Consider the following 19,977-nt stretch of genomic DNA (forward strand, 5'->3'; position numbering starts at 1 on the left):
CACAATTCAGGACCATGGCTGTCTGCCTGGAGTGACGGGGTTGGGATGGGGGGTGTCAAGGGGACACAGGACCAGGAAACATCAGGCATGTTCTCTTCCTCTAGGCAAGTGGGGTCAGAGGTATTCGTTTTATTATTAAGTATCACACCTTACTAAAGAACACATGTATCAGATGTTACAGAATCTAAACATGTCATCAAAACCTGAGCCCCTTAAAAGTGGATCAATTTAGCCTGGAATTCAGTGAAATTAGATGTATGCATATGTGTATGCATCTTAACACATTTGCATCAAAAATTAAATAACTTTAAAATTAAATAATGGGTGTCATCAAATTCTGAGGCCCTTGCAAAATAATTTCTCTCAGAATTTGGTGAAAATTTCCACACACAAGTTCTTACAGATATTTCAGCTGCATTCTCAGTTCAAAAGACTTTGGCTACAAATAGCTGAAGGGCCAATTTTTTATTTATACTTTTTTTTTTTTGGCATGTTTGTTTAAATAGGAGGAAGTTCTGAATTCCTAACTGATTTTTCAACACTGAAATTAAATCTGTTCCCAAGTTGGGTACTGCCTGGGTAGTACCTCTAATAGTTCTAGAAAGAAAGAAATTCTAATTCTAGAACTTCCATGCACAGACCAGGATAGACTCTGCACTGAAAGATTATCACAAGAAGTCAAATAAATATAAAATTACTTGCCAAAGCAGCAATGCAAAAATCATACTATTTCTAAAACTTTGTCAGATGAGGGTAAAATAAATGTACATTTTTCTCACATAAATGGAACTATATTACACGCTTTATTTTTAATATGGCCTGTTTTAAACAGTAGCATTTAACATCACAACTTCCATACCCACGAACAGAGCCGCAGTTCACTGGTTATAGGCCTGGATAAGCAGTAACACCGGGCGTCAACACAGGAAAGAGGTGTTGCTATGACCACACTTCTAGTTCCCTTAAATTACAAGTACTTGGTAGGATATTATAAAAGCATACACAAAATGAAAGTAATTATTAGGACAGATAATTTAAGTGACGTTTTAGAATATTTTCTGGACTTTCTAAAACTGTAACATAAGATTTACCAATTTTAAAAAACTTAAAAGGGGACAGGCTGAAGAAGAGAAGTTCTAGAAACGGATGAAAGCAGAAGGTGGGGTGGAGGGGCTGGAAGGTTTGCATACAGAGCACATGGGAAGGAAGAGGTGTGTCCCACCCCACAGTGTGCGGCTCACATTTGTATTGGGACACCCAAGTGGAAACGCTGAATCCTCTAAAGCCTGGTACTGTGTACAGACTGAAATTCCAGGTGTTACTGGGCAGGTATATGGTAGACAATCACTTAAGACCTCACTTAATCAACATAAAGACCCTACGCAGGAGGTGTTATATACCTACATGTGAAGAAACTAAGGGAGGCACCTGGAGTCACAGAGCTGTGAGATGCAGAACAGGCACAGTATGCGGGCTAACGACACCTCACACCTCTCGGGCTTTACAGAGGCCACTCACCCGAATCACAGACTGCAGTAAGATACGTCCTATTAGTAAGAGGAAATGTGGGATACACCGGTACGTGTGCTAGCTTTTAATCATATACACAGAAGCAAGGTCTTCCGAAAGGAAAAAGTAGGACAACCTAGTAACAGCGTGAAAGGAACATAAAAGTTGCCAACTTTTGGGTTAGCCTAGAAATTATAAAAAGGAATAACTGAGAGCTATTTAGGCCCGTCTCATGCATCCTGGAAATCAATGTCACTAAAGGAGTCACGGATATAGATATAGATACCAGTGATATAGATCATCTACGAGAGAGAAGAATACAATATAAATACATCCGTTAACTAAACTCTGTCACCTCCTTCACCAAAATATGAAGCTGGGCAGACGGCTAGAGGGCCAGACGCAGGGACGCAGAAGAGAGGCAGCCTGTAAACTGAAACCGCTCCGTAATGAGTAGGCCTCACACATGCTCAGCTGGAGTCCAAACAGGACTCTGCTTCGTTGAACGCAACTCCCTCTCCCATTCGACTCCGTATTATTATAAATCTTCAAAAGTTCCCACAAGTACCTCACCTAACACCTTACATTTCCTATATGACTTCTACTTCACGGACAAGTAAACATCTCAAGAGCTGGATGCTGCTCTCACAGGTTGGATCTTAAAAGCAGGAATATCCACTTACCTCATCTACCTTGCCCTCCTACTGAATCCCACCCACCTACTAAACCACCCATCTACTAAACCATCTACCTTGCCCTCCTACCGAATCCCACCCACCTTTTCTCCTTCCTGACACTGAGTGACAGGGTTGATGCCGTCGGCCTCTTTCTTCTTCATTTTCATGCTCCAGTTCGTTCAGTCTCTAGTCCTAGCAAATCCATCCATTAAATTTGCTTCCTACCACACCGTTGGACCTCCCAGCTTTCTAGCTTCCTGCCCAAATGGGTGACAAGCCCCCACTAGGTTACAGCCTTTTTAAGACCCAATCCATTCCTGGTACAGCCATTACATCAGGGTGGTCTTATTTAAAAAAAAAATTCTGATCATGACATTTGCTAATTAAATTCTATAAATGCTCCCAATTATCTGCAGGAGAAAACCTAAAACCCTCTCTTTACATCATGTGGTCCCATCTCTCTCACCTGTTTCCTTTCAAATCATTTGAGCTCAGATTTAAACGCACCATGTTTTCTAAAGTACCTCTCTTCCTCACCTACAAAGTTGGAGACTCCTTAAAGCAAAGGTCCGCAACCCCCAGGCCGTGGACTGGTACCGGCCCACGGCCTGTTAGGAACTGGGCCGCACAGCAGAAGGTGAGCGGCGGGAGGGCGCGAAGCCTCGCCTGCTGCTCCCCATCGCTCCCCATCCCTCACATCACCGCCTGAACTATCACCCTCCCCACTCCATGGAAAAACTGTCCTCCACGAAACCGGTCCCTGGTGCCAAAAATGCTGGGGACCGCTGCGTTAAAGGACAGTTTGCAGGGGAGCCGCCTGGACCCCAAACTTCCCCTGTGTTAGCACCTCTGCCCAGGCACGGCCACACCATTTGCGCTTACAAACAGCACAGGATTGAACACAAAGATGCTGTTTACAGGCAATCCACTAGACTGAGGAATTTAGAAGTACAGATTATGTCATTAATTTCTGCATTCTTGACCCCAAATAGACATTTAATGAATAATTTTATTAAAATTAAAAATTTCCCAGAGTATTTAATTGCAAAATTGTATGTACAAATGTCTCACTGATATTCATTAAACTTTTTTTGAACTCTTCACAAATACTTACAAGTAACATTTATTTGACTGGAAAACTGTTTTGGTTCATTTATGCCACAAGTATTTATTGTGTAACTAATACGGGGTAAAAAGAAAGCTCCTTTTAGTGTAAAAAGTCAATTCTGCTTTGTTGTGCAAAGTGCTATTGAGATTATCCGGGTATAGTTGGCTCTGAATAAACATCTGACAAATCTGTTGATACTCAGGAATAATTACACTTGAAGTAAAGACAGAACAATGGTTGTGTCACTTAGGACTTCCTGCCTCTACTTAAAAGAAGTATCTTTTAAGATTTGCCCAAGCATACAAAAATTCAGTGTCAACAATTCATAATTTCTTACTAATTTTAAGAATCTCACTGCCCTACGGTGACAAATTTATATTCTCCCAAATGTTAGGTTTAATCTAATTCTAAAATAAAACCATGAAATAAATAGGATTCAAAGAAACAAAGAAAAAAAGTGTTATTAAAGCATCCTCCTGTACCTGTTGATAGAAGAAATTCAGAGTTGGCTTGTCTTCAGTAAACTGGTTTAGAAATCCTTTTGGCAAATAACGAATTCTCAATTCATATCTAAAAAATAATTAACAAAATAAAGCAATTAGAAATAAGTCATTTTCTCAATTCATAGTCTACAAAATTATTTTGAGTATGGCACTGCCAATTACTCTGAAATATTATTTTAAAAATAAGTTAAAATATAATCAATTAATCTGTCAATGTAAATGTTTTCTTTTTCAGCACAAAAACGTGCATGTGAGTATGCTACAGCTCGAGGATTCTGCAGGAGACAGAGCCTAATGAGAGGCCCAGAGGGCGCCCAGAAGTCCCTCCAGCCCCACTGCCCAGGGGCAGCACCACCTTCCACTCCCCACAGGTGAGCTCTGCATGCCTGGAGGTACACAGGATGTACTCTCGTGTGTCTGGCTTCCTTCATTCACCAGTATGCTCGTGAGACTCCTCCCTATCGAGTAACTGCAGTTTGCTCGTAGCTGACCGTCCTGCACGGTATGATAGACCACAATCATTCATCCCCATTACTGTGATGCCGCTAGAGTAGTTTCCACCCTGGGGCTATTAAGAATAATGCTACGAGCACTCTTTATATTCCTCTAAAAAAGTAATTTTGCTCAGGAAGCCAAACTTCAAGAATGGTCAAAACAAACGAATTTCACCAGAATGCTCTCTCTGTGCCTCGTTCTGTGTATGTGTGTGTCCACCCGTATGAACTCTCACATGCATGCCTTTTGGTGAACATATGTACACATCTCTGCTGGATGCAGACCACGAGCATCATCACTGGATCCTAACGAACACACACATTAGGCAGCGCAGATGTGACCAAAGAGTAAGGTGAAGAGCTGTACCAATGTACACTCCCACAAGCAGCACGGCGTGCTCTGGTTCCACTATTCCTCACCTCTACTTGGTACTTCTAACCTTTTCATTTTAGGACCTCTGATATTTACAGCAAGAGTACACAGTGGTTTTAATTAGTACTTCCTTGATGAGTAACACAAATGGGCACTTCTTCATTTGATAATTGACCCTTTTTGGTTATCTTCTTTTGTGAAGTGTCTGTTAAAGCTTTTGTCCCTTTTTTACTGACTCGCCCCCCCACCCAGACTCTCAACCACTGCACCAGGGAAGCCCTGTAGGTATTCTTTACATGTTCTGGACGTAAGGTCTTTGTTAGACTTAGTGAATATCCTCTCCCACTCTATGGCTTGCCTTTCACTATTTTAATGGTACCTTTTAAAAATTATTTTAAAAATCTTTTTATTTTAACAGTATCTTTTGAGGAAGAAAGTTTGTGATTTTTATGCAGTCCTATTTATTCCTTTTCTTTTTAATAAATTATCTTAGTGTTTTGTTTATAAAATATTTGCCTACACAAAGGTTATAAAGATACGAATTTTTTCTACAAGTTTCATAAACTGCTCTTTTAAAAATGTATTAGGCTCACAGGGAAAACAACGCAAAGTAATCAGTACAATTCTTTTGGTTCAATTAAGGGTAGAAAAAATGCAAGATACACATACACAAGTTCTGCTGAGATTTTTAAGTGTCCGTCTTATTAAAAGACACAATGGCCAAACAATGAGGTTCCATTGTACTTCTGCCCTCTGAAGGAGTTCCAATAACTCACTGCAGATATTTTACACTGGGCAACTACTTGTAGAAGCACAACAGGTTTCCTTTATTTTGAGTTTAGGACTTACCAGGCACCTTATATGAACCATTTCTCTTAATCAACATAATAATCAGAGAACAAAAGTGTACTTATTTACATTCAGCAGACCAGGTGAACAATGCTGGCAAAAGCAAGCAACCAGTTCCCAGGCTGGAAGCTCCAGGATCAAACAGGCTGCAGGAGGCTTTGGTATTAATGTTACTCCATTTTAATGGTTTAAAAAAAAAAAAAAAACTGGTCCAAAAGTCAAACATTTGGCAGCCTGGCTCCACCTCCACACTCTTAGCATCCAGCATCCTGATGATGACATCAACTAACGTTTAGGGACTACTCAGGATGTGACAGAAATAGTGATCAGCATTTTAACCAGATGACTTCTTTTCATCAGCAACAACCCCACAGATGCAGAGAGAATGTGGGCTCTGGATCAAGACCACCTGCGCCTGAATTCTGGCTCCATCACTCGTTCACTGTCTGCCATCACCTCTCTGTGCCTCAATTTCCTCATCAGGACGCCAGGAGAAGTGAATGAGCTGTCACTGCACACCATCACAACCATCTTGACGGTTTATCTACCTCATCAGTCATCACTCAACGAAGATTTACTTCGGCACTAACCACCTACAGGCACAATTCGAGAGGCTCGGAAGACATCAGTGAGTAAAACAGGCACGAAGTACCAGCCTTCAAAGAGTCTCTACTTTTGTGATGGAAGCCAGACAGCAAACACATAAGTATCTTTGAGGTGGTAGGTAATGTGATAAAGGCAAATAAGGGAAGTAACAAATGATGAAGTACTATTTTATAAAGGGAACTGGTGAAGGTCACTCTGACTCAGTGATACCTGAAGGAAGATCTAAAGGAAGGGAGTTAAGAAGTTAGGGCAAATGCAGCTACAGCCACTGACCGAGGGCAGTGAGTAACAGGGCTTCCGGGGGGGCGTGGGATCAGGAGCCTGCAGATCTCACAGGACCCTCTGCTCATCATGGTGGTGGTGCTCATCCCAGGGAGAAAGGAAGCACCAGGGGCACCATGGCCAGCGCAGTAACATCACATTACTGAGGCCTAGCCAGGTGGTACTAGGTAGGGCAGACAACAGGCACCGAAGGGAGGCCAGGAGGGGACTGGCCAGAAATAGTGACCAGGTTACTATTTCACCCAATTTTCATAGATGGGGGAGAAACGAATTTTGGGAATTAGGTAATTTTGCCAAGGTGCCACATTTATTAGGAGGCAGACCTGGGATTCCACTTCAACATGCCTGAATGCCCAGAGGCAGAATGAAACTAAGAGAAGGCACCTGTGCTTAGAAACAGAGAGGAATGTAAGCTGATCTTGGTCGTGGGGGTGGGCAAGGTCTTTAGATCGTATTAAGGGTTTTGGTCCCTGCTTCAGCCCACTACCATCTAGCATATTCCCCCTCACAACCCTACGGAAACTTTGCTCAAGGCCTCCCACTTTAATTCCAGTCCAAACACCTCACCCCAGTCCTTAAACCGCAGCACCTGAAGCCCACAGCCCATCCGCCCGCTCGCACCAGCAACGCCACTCCCTTCTCTGTGAAACTCACCGTCTTCCTCATACTTCTGCTGCCCTTCTAAGAGCCTGGCTGTGTCCTGACACATTTCCACGTCTCTGCTCTAGGCCACTCCATGGATTTCTGAGCAGCAGCTAACTACAACATGCCCCAAATAAAACCATCCTTTTGCTTCCACTAAGTAATATATTAACATTAATGCCACCAACAACTAACTTCCTCAGTCTTACCTCCAACTATGAGCACCAAGATACCCACGTGCTAACGGACTACTGATGGGGAGGGGCAGGAAATGTTTTTGAAAAGTTGAGCTGGATGAAGATCTCATAACCCTGATAGGAGAAGGATTAGCTGGCCAGACTGTAAGTAGTGAAATAAACAAAAGTACAATTTCACAGAACTACACAGATGACCCTCATAAACAATGTGGTGTGGACAGCTCTTTCTTACAATAGACTTCCAATTTAAAAACCCTAGAAGGAAGGGTAGAAACAGAAACTCACCATTTGGCAAAAATTACAGTAATGCATACTGCAAAAAAGAATCACCAATGATGCTGAGATTAGTGGGTGAAAATACAATGAGAAACAGAGTATATGCACAGTCTCTGTACTTCCCCAGAAGATATTACTTAACTACAAAGGGGAAAATAATAACTTTATAACAGAGAAACCTGGCCACCACCTTACATCAAACGATCCAAGTTAAAACCGCCAGTGAAATGAGTCATAGCATGATCGAAGACTTCCTGCTAAAATGCAGTGAGAAAATCAACACCTTGGCTGTGGCGCTCTTCCCCAAATGCATAAGCTCAATATAATCATGAAAAACAGACAAACCCAAATTGGGGAACACGGTACAACCAGCCAGTGTTCTTCAAAAGGGTCGAGGTCATCAAAGACAAAGACAGCCTGAGGACTTGTCCCAGATTAGAGAAGGCAACAGGACACTGAGACACATGGTGCTCTGATCTGGATCCTGGGCCAGAGAAGGGACAACTGTGAAATTTGATGACGTCTGTAGATTAGTTAATAGTATTGTATCAATGTTAAGTTCCTGGTTTCAATATCTGGACTATGTTTAAGTAAGATTTTAACATTTAGCGAAGCTGACTGAAGGGTACACAGGATTTCTGTGTACTATTTTTGCAACTTTTGATACACATTGAGAATAAAAAGAAATTCTCACATACCTAAGACTGACTATTCTGTAGCTGTAATAACAAATAACCACCAGAACGAGTTTTAAACCAGCCTGGTCAATAAACATCAGTCTTGTATAGCCACAGACTGGCCAGCAATCTGTTCATCTTTGTGCTGTCAGTGTCTGGTGCAGAAGCATCCGATAAATGTTCAATTAATAAATCAGCAAATTTGGAAGTCCATCCTGTTTTTTAAAGGGGTCACTTCCAAACTTGTCAGAATGTTCCCCTATTTACTCTCTTACTGCTTTAAATCTTCTAAAGAACTCCTGTTGAATTCAGTGTTATAATGAAAGACTAGCTTTTCAAATTAAGGTATAGGCACACGGAATGTCATTTCAAGATAACATAGAAAACTATCAAAATACAATCTAAAACTTCCTAAGCTATCATTAGTCATTTTCTTTTGTCATCTTTGAAAAGGGAAACCTTTCCTCTACATAAAAGACTTTTTTTTTCCCTGCAAAGGTCTGGAAAAAAAAAAAAAATCATCCCTTTGCAGAGCGAGGAGAGGAGCTGCTCAACAGCCGTGAGCAGGAGAATGTGAGCCACATCTGATAACGATGAAAAGGACTTTCTTTTTCACTTGCTCTGCAGAAGCCCCACAATCCTCTCTCAAATGCCAAGAGAGCCTCCTCTCAGACCTGGCTCTCAAAGCCCTGAATCCTACACCAAAAGGACTGGGCCACTTAATATCTGATTAACCTGCTCAGAAGTCAGACCAGTCCATGTAGGTGATTCCAGATAACCAAAATTTAGTTATCAAAATTTAACTAGAATTTAATTATCTAGGTGCAAAACTGTAAAGTTTAAATCTGTTTGGTAGAAATCTCTCAAAACTGCATGATACCTTCTGCTACACTATAAACTAGGAATGGTACTGTAATTCAAACTTTTCCGGCTGACTCAAGATCCTAGCAAACACCACCTACCTAACCGAGGTCTCCCAGGACCCCAGGGACAGGTGAGCAAGCGCCTGCTCCCTGAAAGACCGGGAAGGAAGCAGGGCCCGTGCCTGTGCGTGCAGCGCAGTGGCCTCGGGCTCTGCCTCAGGACCCGAGGATTCCACACAAGTCCCTGAGGGCCCGTAAGAGGACGGGAGGGGGCAGGGTGCTCTCCTCACAGAGGCTCTAGACAGCGCATCTCCCCCGATCCTTCATTTACATGTTCAATATTGTCTTACCCATCTGATGTGTTCCCAACAATATTCTTAGGTTTATTTTTCTTTTTATTTTGTAAAAGTATATCATGCTGTATGTCATCTCCTGGGACTTTTTGTTTTTTAACTGAGGTAAAATTCACATAAAAAGTAACCATTTTAGGGAATTCCCTGGCGGTCCAGTGGTCAGGACTCCACGCTCTCACTGCCAGAGCCCGGGTTTAATCCCTGCTTGGGGAACTAAGATCCTGCAAGCTGCGTGGCGCACCACCGCACCCGGCAAAAGTAACCACTTTGATGCGTGCAACTCAATGGTATTGCCATTTAGTGCATTCACACAGGTATCCTGGGACTGTCTTTTGTCACACGATGGTATTTGTCTAAGATTTATCCACACTGTTGCAAGTCCTGATCATTCATTTTGACTAGTGTAACATTCCACCGTGAATATTCTGCAACTGACTTAACCATCACTGGTTATTCTACGAACGTTCTTGGGTCTCTAGCCTAGTAGAGAAATGCAAGAGTCTCTTGAGGACAGAACTTGAAGTGGAACAGCAGGATAGAAGGGTAGGTCATGAGGATGCTATGCCATTTTCCCAAATTTTTTTTACCAATTTACATTCTCCCCAGCAGGGCAGGCAAGATCCTGTCAGATCTGTCATAGCCTCTCCTGCTATTAATTTTGTCAGACAACGTACTTTTTGCCAACCAGACAGTGTAAGATGGAATCTAATGGCCTAGATTCATACTTCCCTGAGCACTGAGAAAGACGATAGTGTCTTCCTGTGATTACTAGTCAAACTTGTCTTCTCTTTTATGAAAATAGCTCAAGTCTCATGCCAATTTGAGACTTTCTCATATTGATCAGCAGAATGTCTTCTCCTAGCTGCAACTTGTTTCTGCACTTTTTTTTTTTTTTTGGCTGTACCTCACAGCTTGTGGGATCTTAGTTCCCTGACCAGGAACTGAACCCCGCACCCTCAGCAGTGAAAGCACAGAGTCCTAACCACCGGACCGCCAGGGAATTACCATTTCTGCAGTTTTGAAAATACATCTTTTGATAAACAGAATGTTTTCACCTCATTAAAGTCAAATTTATCATTCTCCTCTTTCAGAGTGAATGTTTTTGGAGTATTAAGAAAACCTTCCTACTCTAGAGCCAAAGACACATTCAACTATATTTTCCATTAAGCTTTCTCTCTTTTTTTAAAAACTTAATCCATCTCAGGTGGATTTCTGTGTACTGTTCAAGGTAGGATCTGATTTTGTTGTTATTCCTCCTACAAGGATAGCCGTTTATCAAACCAGCCCTTCCTTTCCCCAACGACACGTCATGACATCTCTGTAAGGCCATCCTGCCTGAGACAGTTATGACCAAATGTGTGTGCTGCAGCTGCTTATCGAGGTCTTAGAAGAACTAAGACTCCATTAAACAAGTTTAGATCTCAGGTTTATTTAACAATATGAAGAGATATTAGAGCAGATACTGCAAAAAAGAAAAATCTATGTTAAAAAACCCCACAGGAATGGAAACTAATATCCAACTATTCTGATGAATCTTGGCACTTTCATTTGAATATTAACATCCTACTTCTCAAAACTAAAGCCAGAGCTGCAGTTACCCTCACACGTCCACCCATGGACTGAGGAGGTCTCAATGTTCTGTTTCTTGTAGTCACATACCTAACACAGGAATAAAGAAAGAGCTGGTGCATGGACCCAGTTTCTACTCTGCCACCCATTTAAGCTGTGTGACCATGGGCAGGTTATCAAGCCTCTCAGGCAATGTCTGACACACAGCAAGAAGCATGTTAATATGAAGACTGTTACTAACGTAAACTAGTCCTGTTCAGTTCCTAGTTGATAATTTCATTATCACTGATTCAACTTCCGCTTAAAATATTTTGTACTGGGTGCCTACTATATACCTGGCACGTCCAGAACCAAGCAGTGAATACAACGGAGTCCCTGAGGGAGAGAGACTGTACCAGGCGGGCAGTGGGCTCTGTAGACAGAAAGGCTGGAAAAGGCCTGGGGAGGAGGTGACAGTGGAGTACCTGCCCTAACGAAGGGAGGTCCAAGCCAGGCCGGAAATGGCAGACGAGTACACACAGCAGTTGAGCATCAAGTTCAAAGGCACCAGGAACAATCTGCTTGGTTTGTTCAAGAGCCAGTAAGAGCGCCAGTGTGGCCAAGGTCAAGCAAGTGAAAAGTTGGAAAAGATAAAGGCAGAAAGAGAAGTGAGATGAAGGGTTACTGTATTCAACAAGCAAGAAGGCTGGCAACAGAGAAGAGACCATCAAATGAGACGCTACCCTGAGTATCTAAGAAAACAGAAAACTAAGATTTCAAAGGGACCAGAGTCGCTCAAATGGAGGAAGGGGAGGAGCAGCAGACGGAGACGAGGACCCAGAAGTAAAATCACAAACTCAAGAGTGAGCTCCAGGGGTGACGGGGGGCTCCCGGGGTGACGGGGGGCTCCCGGGAGTTTCTCAGCAGGGACGACCTACACATTTCCTCGGATGTTTACAGTTTAAAAGATTTGTTAGCAAATTCGGTGAGCTCTACCTTAAACATATCTCGGTACAGCTGCTTCTCATTCCTTCAAGTACTACTCCCCACAGCCATCGTCTTCTGTGACTTTTTCCTAGGTTACTGCAATAACCTGTCCATTGGTTTCCTGCATTTATCCAATAAAGAGTGAATTTAATGCCAAAGGCAGGTCTAAGGTGGGCAGAAAGAGGAAGAGAGGTCACTGGAGCAGCCCCAAACGTCAAGGCTAAGCAGAAGACAGACCGTGATGGTCGGTAAAAGAGGAGGAAAACCTTCACCAGAAGAGTCTGGTATACAAGAGGCTAAATGAAGGAAGTACACTCAGTATCCACAGGGGAATTGTTCCAGGATCCCCCGCAGACACCCAAATCCTCGTATGCTCATGTAAACTGGCACAGCCTGCGTACGTAAGAGGCACACACCCTCTTGTATACTTGAAAGCATCGCTAGATTACTTATAATAGTACCTTATACAATGTAAGTGCTATGTAAATAGATGCTGGCACAGCAAATTCAAGTTTTGCTTTTTGGAACTTTCTGGAAGTTCTCCCCCGCCGCCAGAATTTTGTATCGGCGGCTGGTTGAATCCACGGCTGCGGAACCAGGGAACCTGCGGATGCTGAGGGCCAGCTGTATTTAGACAGGAGGAAGTGACTGCGGCCATGAGCTACTGCAGAGTGGACTGGACGGCGAAGGGACAGACCCCATCAAAGCCAGGTCCTCAGCAGGCTGGGCCTTTTCCTTTGAACCATAAATTATTATTATTATTTCTAAATAAATTTATTTATTTTATTATTTTATTTATTTATTGTTTCTGGCTGCGTTGGGTCTTTGTTGCTGCGCGTGGGCTTTTCTCTGGTTGCGGCAAGCGGGGGCTACTCTTCGTTGCGGCGCGCAGGCTTCTCCTTGTGGTGGCTTCTCTTGTTGTGAAGCACAGGCTCCATGTGTGCAGGCTCAGCAGTTGTGGCATGTGGGATCAGTAGTTGTGGCTCGCGGGCTCTAGAGCACAGGCTCAGTAGTTGCAGCACACGGGCTTAGCTGCTCCGCAGCATGTGGGATCTTTCCGGACCAGGGCTCGAACCCGTGTCCCCTGCACTGGCAGGCGGATTCTGAACCACTGCGCCACCCGGGAAGCCCGAACCGTAAATTACGTAGAGATGTGTTTTTAAATTGCTCAATATACTGTTGCGTGCAGGATCCTATATTTCTACATTAGAAAAAATAGTTAGATACATAATTTTAAAACTAGTGTTTACTTACTATTGTTTGCGCTCTTCCTTTTAATTATTAGGAGAGGTAAGTTTTATTCCTTTAATACTAGTTTTGCTTTATACATTTTGAGGAATGTCTAGGAATTTATAAGTTTAAGAGTTATATCTATTTCTATACTTATTAAATTCTTGGTGAAATGAGCCTTTTATTGTTATGTAGTTGCCCTCTACATCCATAATAATTCTTGTTTGCCTGAAAATTTTTTGCACAGGATACTAATAGCATAATACTCATCTTTTTTATTTCCTGGTTATTATTTGTCTGGTATACTTGTACTCATGTTTTATGTGAGAGTTATTCAAATTGAAAATCAGGACTCATTAGTAGGTAGGAAAATTCTTTTTACTATTTATTTATTAATTTATTTTACTTAAGTAGAACAAAACAGAATGACATTGAAAAGAAACCCTTAGACTTTAGTGTAAATAATAAGGCTGAGTATGTTTTGTGAAATATGTAGGTCCGTTATTTACAAATAGCTCTGAGATACACAAACAGGTATACATGCACTAAATCTCAAGGCAAAACACATTTCTTCCTGTAAGTCAAAGAAAAATGTTTGAACAGCACTGTTTTGGATACAGCCTATAAATAGCAGAGAGCTAGAATTTACTTTTTAATCACACTCTAATACCCTCTGACCATTCACCGTTAGTATACCTGCATCTTATTCGTGATTTCTATTTATCCTGTTTCCCGTGCCTTTTCTCTATCTCTTTCCTTCTTTTTGATCCCTACGTTTCTCTAATACCTACTTACCCAACTATGGTTTAAGTTATATTTCTAATGTTTGAGCTTTTATCCTCGTATTTAAGTTATATTTCTAATGTTTGAGCTGTTACCCTCGTATTGAAGTTATATTTCTAATGTTTGAGCTGTTACCCTCATATTTAGCCGATATCTGTTCTTGAGGGAATTTAACTGTGCAAACAAATACAGGCTGCCAGTTATATTTTCCCACCACTTTGAACGTATAATCCCCCCATTGTCTCGGCATCAATCATGCTGTAAGAAGTCTCAATTCTTCTCTGCTTGCTTTTAACATCCTCTCTTTTTCTTTTGTACGACACTACTTTACTATAACTTGTCGAAGTATGTGTTTAGTTTTATTCGCCCTGCTTGAGATTTTTTGTTAATCCTGCATTTAAGGATGCACATCACTCACTGATTCTAGAAAGTTCTCAGCTATTTTCTCTTCAGATTATTTCCTCTTCCTCATTCTTTTTATTCTCTTCTTCAGAATTCCTGTTAGAAAAGGGCTGACCTTCTCATTCTCCATGTTACATAAACCTGCTTTCATAATTTCCATCTGTTCATCTCTGTGCTACGTTTTGGGCAAATTTTCTCAGATCCACCTTCTTGTTTACTAAGTTTTCATCTATGTCTAATCTGCTGTTTTATCTATCCAATGATTTCCAGAACTTCTGTTTTGTTCTTTCTCAAATCTGCTTGGTTACTTAACAGCCTCCTGTTCCCCACTGACACTTTAGAACAATCTGTATTAACCCTCACACTCTGGACGATACCACGCATGTATCAATGGTATCTCTGATCACATTTTCCTCTCTCATCGCCTCTACCGACGATCCATGCACCTTCACTCATCTTATAAGCCTAGCTACACTCTCAGAGTTTTGAAGATCACATTATTCCCATCGGGACAGGCAAGTTGATTTTAAAAACCCATACTGTGAAGTCAGATAGCTAAATCCAAATCAAAACTGTGTCACAGACTATCTATGTGAATGCAGCTTAAATCAATTTTGTTGTGCCTCTGTTTTCATCTGTAAGATAAGGATAACAAGTCTTTACCTCCTAGGGTTTGGGTAAATGAAATATACAGTTTACAAATTACAAATAAATAAATCATAAATAGCACACAGCTGGCACAGTGCCTGGCTCTTAACAGCCACTCGACGGTGACAATACATCAAGGTCACCATCTTCATCAGTATTGGCAGCAGCATCTTCATCACCCTTCATTTGAAGAGGGTCAGCCAAGTCTTCCTTACTTTTGAGGATCCAGGCTCCACTAAAAAAAACAGCCTACTCAGTTTTACTTGAAATTAGGTCAAATAAGTTGGCTTAAAAGAACAAAAGCAAAGCTTGTACACAGGGATCTACATTCAACACGTCACTGAGCACTAACACTACTGCTGTAATGAAGGCTGCCTCTGACGTGTCTGCATGAATTCAGAAGGCAACAAAGTGGTGCTGATTAAAAATACTTAGAGGTATTTTCAAGTAACCTTTAGATATTCTTAGATTTTAAACACTCATTTAATTAATTGACCAAATAGATGGAAGTCAAATCTTTGCCAGCCAGTGATGAAAAGCAACCAAACTATATTCTCACGGACTATTTTGTTAGCTCGGTTTCAGCTATTTGCTGAATTTGAAAATACGACTATATTTCTTTGATAAACCGTAACTGGGTCAACATTTTATTCGACTAAAGATTTACTCACCTAAACATATTTGTTTTTCTTTTTAATCTTTCTAATCTTCTCAACTTAGATCCCTGAACTGAAAGTTACTGACATTTGAATGCTCTCTTCACTCTACAACGATCTTTACTTCCTCAGCATTATCTATAAAAACGGGAACCAGAGTGGAAGAAGCCCGTTCTATAAGTTATACTTCTCTCAAACGTGTTTTTAGATGTATAATTTCCTACAAACATCTTGGTTTACTTAAACGTGAAAAACATTATTAGGAGAGAACCAGGAAAAGGACAATTTACAGGGAATTCTTTTAACTGACCTTGAATGGTTTTAGTTTCATTAAGGTCAGTATGACTCACTAAGAGATTACTTCCTAATTTCGATGTTATGTGTGAACATCCAAGAGACGCAGACTCTCTTCGGTGGGCTGTGGATTACTGTACCGGGCACAACAAAGCGAGCTCTGCAGCCCATTAATAAGGTAATTGGGTGTGGTCTCCTCCAGGCACAGGGAGCCCTGCTGCACGAAAGGGTGCCAGGAGAACAGGAAGTAAAAGGACTAGGGCTTGAGTCCTCCTCAGAGCAGAGGCTGGACAGAGCAGCACAGACAAGAGAAGTGGGAGGAGCGACAGGTCATCACAAAAGCATGAGATCAGTCAGACGCCTCAGCAAGTCCAGGTCAGCGGTGCCCCAAGACAGACCACACAGGGGTGCAGAAGAGATCACTAGTCAATAATTACCGGCCAACTCTATTTACACAGGAGTCCCAGTGACAATCAGTGTGAAAATTAAGCATAGATAATCATCGTCTTGCGCGTGTCTCTAATATGCAAAACAAATCAAGTTCCAGTCGCCCCAAAGTAGGTTTGTAATCTTACTTCCACTCCTCTGGTGGGTGTGCAAGTTCATACTTCTCCCTCACATTGGAGACACCCATATCCAAATGGAGCCAGTGAACCTCCTCTGACCGCAGGTGACTGAGGCGAAATCCATAGCAGGCCACGTGCTTTACTTTGTGACTGTCCACTATCTTCTGAATGATGCCCTAAAACATACCCCCCACAAAAACGACTGTTATAAACAAAAAACTGCATGCTAAAAATTAATGCAATGTTCATTTCTTTTAGTTAATTATCAGAAATCTTTGGTAAAAGAGTATCAATTTAAATAAATCACTTAATTTTACTTAGAAATCTTTTTTCACAAAAAGTATTTTTATGAACAAAGAAAAGTTTTTTAAAAACCACAAAAAGAGGCACTTCCCCTTTCTTTATTGATTTCTGCAGCTCCACCTCTGCGTCACCCCAACTCATCAGAGCACACGGCCACACCTCAGGTGGCTTCCTAAGAATGAGACCTGTGGAAGGTTATATACTTTCTGAACCAACGAGATTGTTGAGGACAGGCTGCAACCCTGGTATCATTTTTTAAAAACACACATTTAGGAACATATAATTAAGGCCATGTTTCTGACAGTACTGATGACATATGAAAAGATACTTAAGGTTAGGCCTAGCCACCTGCTCTTTGCTCTCTATAGGTTAACATGCAGCGATTCACACTAGCCCCCAACCTAACTTTTCTAACACGTGTGCCCCATGAGTTCAGAGGAGATGAAGGTGACCTTTGAAGGAGGGCATCAGGGAAGGCTCCCTAGGGAAGGCGTTTACCCTGGGGCTGTGGAAAAGAAAGTGTTATTAGAACTGATTCTTGCCCTGTGCCCACAGAGATGTGTAAGTCAGGCGTCTATGTTTGTAGATGGGTAGCACACATGGAAGACACCTTGGGAATACGATGGAGACCGTCTGCCACCCTTAACGTGAGCGGGTGCTAATCACCATCCATTGCAATCTTCTCAATATTTTAGGACATTAATAAGGTTTTTTTAATGATTCTGAGATTAACATGAAAATGTCTATCGTGGAAAATCGGAACTATCTACTAGAGAAAAACATCATTGGTTTTTAAAGACTAGCAATTAACTGAAGCTAACACATAACTTATAATGTAAGGCACATCTTAAAAGTTCTGCACACACTAGTATTTACTATGGCACAATGCTGTTGGTAACACAATTAAGGATGTCCCCAGCACTACCCATAAGAACAGATAAATAATAACATGTACTATATTCAAAAACTGTCAAGGACCCAGCGAGTCCACACCACGGGCAGGACGTGAGCCGCACTCCTGTACCTGCACATGCCGACCACCCTTCCTGACCCCTCAATCCCCAGGACAAGGCTGTGCATCGAGCCCAGGACAGCGGCAGAGGAAGGATGGAGGGAGGGAGCAAACGTGGCACCAGAGAGAAAGCATGAAAAAGAACCCGGCTGGAAGAGCTGACAACAGCTTCAGGAAGAAGATGAACTCTTACTGGGACAGGAGGCATGTCTGCAGCCTACAGAACTCGGGAACGGGGTGGGGGTGGGGGTGGTGGATTGGGGTGGTACCTGGAATGAGCATAAAACGTTTTTTCTGGCTTCTGGATTCAAGGCCTGAATTTCTGACAGGGCCGCCGTGAATGACAGTGCAGGCTGAACACCACCCAAGGGCATCCTGCCAGGGGACGGTGGGAGCCCAGATCCAGCCCCAAGCTCGCCTGCAAATCTTGTGCTCTGGGGTGCGGGATCTGCCTACAGGAAGGGCCATCTTTTCTGCTAATTCTCTGAAAGGCGACTTGTGCAGCTTTCTCCTTGCCAACATCCAAATCCCTGAGCTGCAAAGGACAGGCGCTGGCGCCTCTTTCAAACTCCCACAAAAGCGCCTTTGTCTCTCGCCCCCGCTCTGCCAGCTCACTCCCGAGAGCACACAGGCTCTAGTTACCCTGCTCATCTCCCCTTGATTCCGATTCCACATCACCCCCAGATCTTTGTGTCTTGGTCTGTCTACCCCTCCACGCCCAGATGTAGAGTGTAAGGCAGGGCACAACCATTCCTTATACTTGTATTTGCCATCAACACCCCGGGAGAAACCCCATCTTCGCTGGGTGCCTGCCCTGATGACCCCTCGCACAGCACAGGTGACCCTCATGTCCTCTGCCTCATGGGCACACACAGGAGCCCACCTGCAGAGAAGCAGTATCAATTAGAGGGGCTTAGTCCAAAAACATGGTGATGATTAGGAGGAAGGCAGGTTCCTTGTCTTGAAGTCTTGTGGAATAGACAGAATTTTAGTCAGTTCACTTGATCGCACTGCCAGAAGACACTGGAATAATTTCAAGTCTGGGTTTGCGTAACCAGAGTCCCCAAACTGTAGGACCTGGTACCTAAACCAGGTTGCAATTTCACTCTCCACTAAACAGTTAAGCAATAAACACAGGCATTCCCTTTTATTTCACTTCTTGCTTTTCCATGATGTTTCCATACTGAGTTCCGTCCCAGTCTCATTCTCCAATACTCTCATAAATGCCACTTTGAACTTAGTCTGGATAGCAGCCAAGGTTATGAGTGGACGAGGTGCTTAAATATTTGATGCTAAATGTACGTAAGTACTCAGTAAAAAGTACTAGTAATTTTAAGAACCAACTACTTGGTTCTGAATAACTGAACAAATAACTTTGAGAACTAAATTTTTAGTGAGAAATGCAAACTGAACGCTACCATATGGAAACATTACCACTTCCATATAACACACACACACACACACGTTAGTATATGTGTATATTATTTCCGGAATATGTACATTTAGAAAAGGGACTGTCTCTAGGGAGCTAAGAGGACATGGGTTCATAATATGCCACTGATGGTATCCAAATTAAACTTAAATTTCTCCTCCTGGCTTTAAAGGCTTATGACAATCTAGTCCTACAATACACAAAGCAACACTTAGCTACTCTGAAAACTCCTTTTATTCATTTACATCACAGCCCAGGCCTTAGAAATATACACTTTTCCCGATTAAATTCTCATGTTAGATATTCACAGTAAAGGACTCTTCTCAAACTTGGAAATAAAAGAAGCCAGTGTCTGCATCGTGCTTGTATTTCATCAGGAACATAGCAATTCAGCCATTTTACTACTGGGAGATAGTTATTTTCTTTTTTGTTTCCTTGTTTTGGGGGAAAGGGAGGTGGAAACGCAAGTAATCCTGCCAGGAGCATCCTTCTAGCTGTCGTCATACGTATGTACAGGCACTGCTTAGAAACAGACGTGCTGGGTCAAGAGCTACTTAAAATATGACATTTTGGTAAGTACCTCCAAACTGTGCACCAACAAAACTATGCCGATCACACTTGACACATAACGTGACAGACTGTTCCTCATCTCACACCAATAATGGATGAAATCCACCTTAAAATGTCCATCAATGTGATGCACCAAA

The 19,977-nt window shown here is 42.2% G+C and overlaps 1 protein-coding gene across 5 annotated transcripts in view; it reads right to left on the reverse strand.

Annotated features, from left to right (window-relative positions):
* The window catches only part of PTK2 (protein tyrosine kinase 2), a 225,270-nt gene that overhangs the window by 147,242 nt on the left and 58,051 nt on the right, over nt 1-19,977 (reverse strand). For 3 of the 5 annotated variants that reach the window (XM_024741050.1, XM_024741051.1, XM_024741048.1), the window contains exons 3-4: nt 16,533-16,699; nt 3,777-3,864 (exon numbers count right to left, since the gene is read on the reverse strand). In XM_024741050.1, the coding sequence (XP_024596818.1) occupies nt 3,777-3,864; nt 16,533-16,699 (255 nt within the window). Of the gene's footprint in view, nt 1-3,776; nt 3,865-7,055; nt 7,184-16,532; nt 16,700-19,977 lie in introns of those variants that run through there. The other 2 variants (XM_024741053.1, XM_024741052.1) reach the window with 2 other exon arrangements.

Source organism: Neophocaena asiaeorientalis, unplaced genomic scaffold (assembly GCF_003031525.2).
Source record: "Neophocaena asiaeorientalis asiaeorientalis breed wild unplaced genomic scaffold, Neophocaena_asiaeorientalis_V1.1 scaffold177, whole genome shotgun sequence".
Taxonomy (NCBI): Eukaryota; Metazoa; Chordata; class Mammalia; order Artiodactyla; family Phocoenidae; genus Neophocaena; species Neophocaena asiaeorientalis.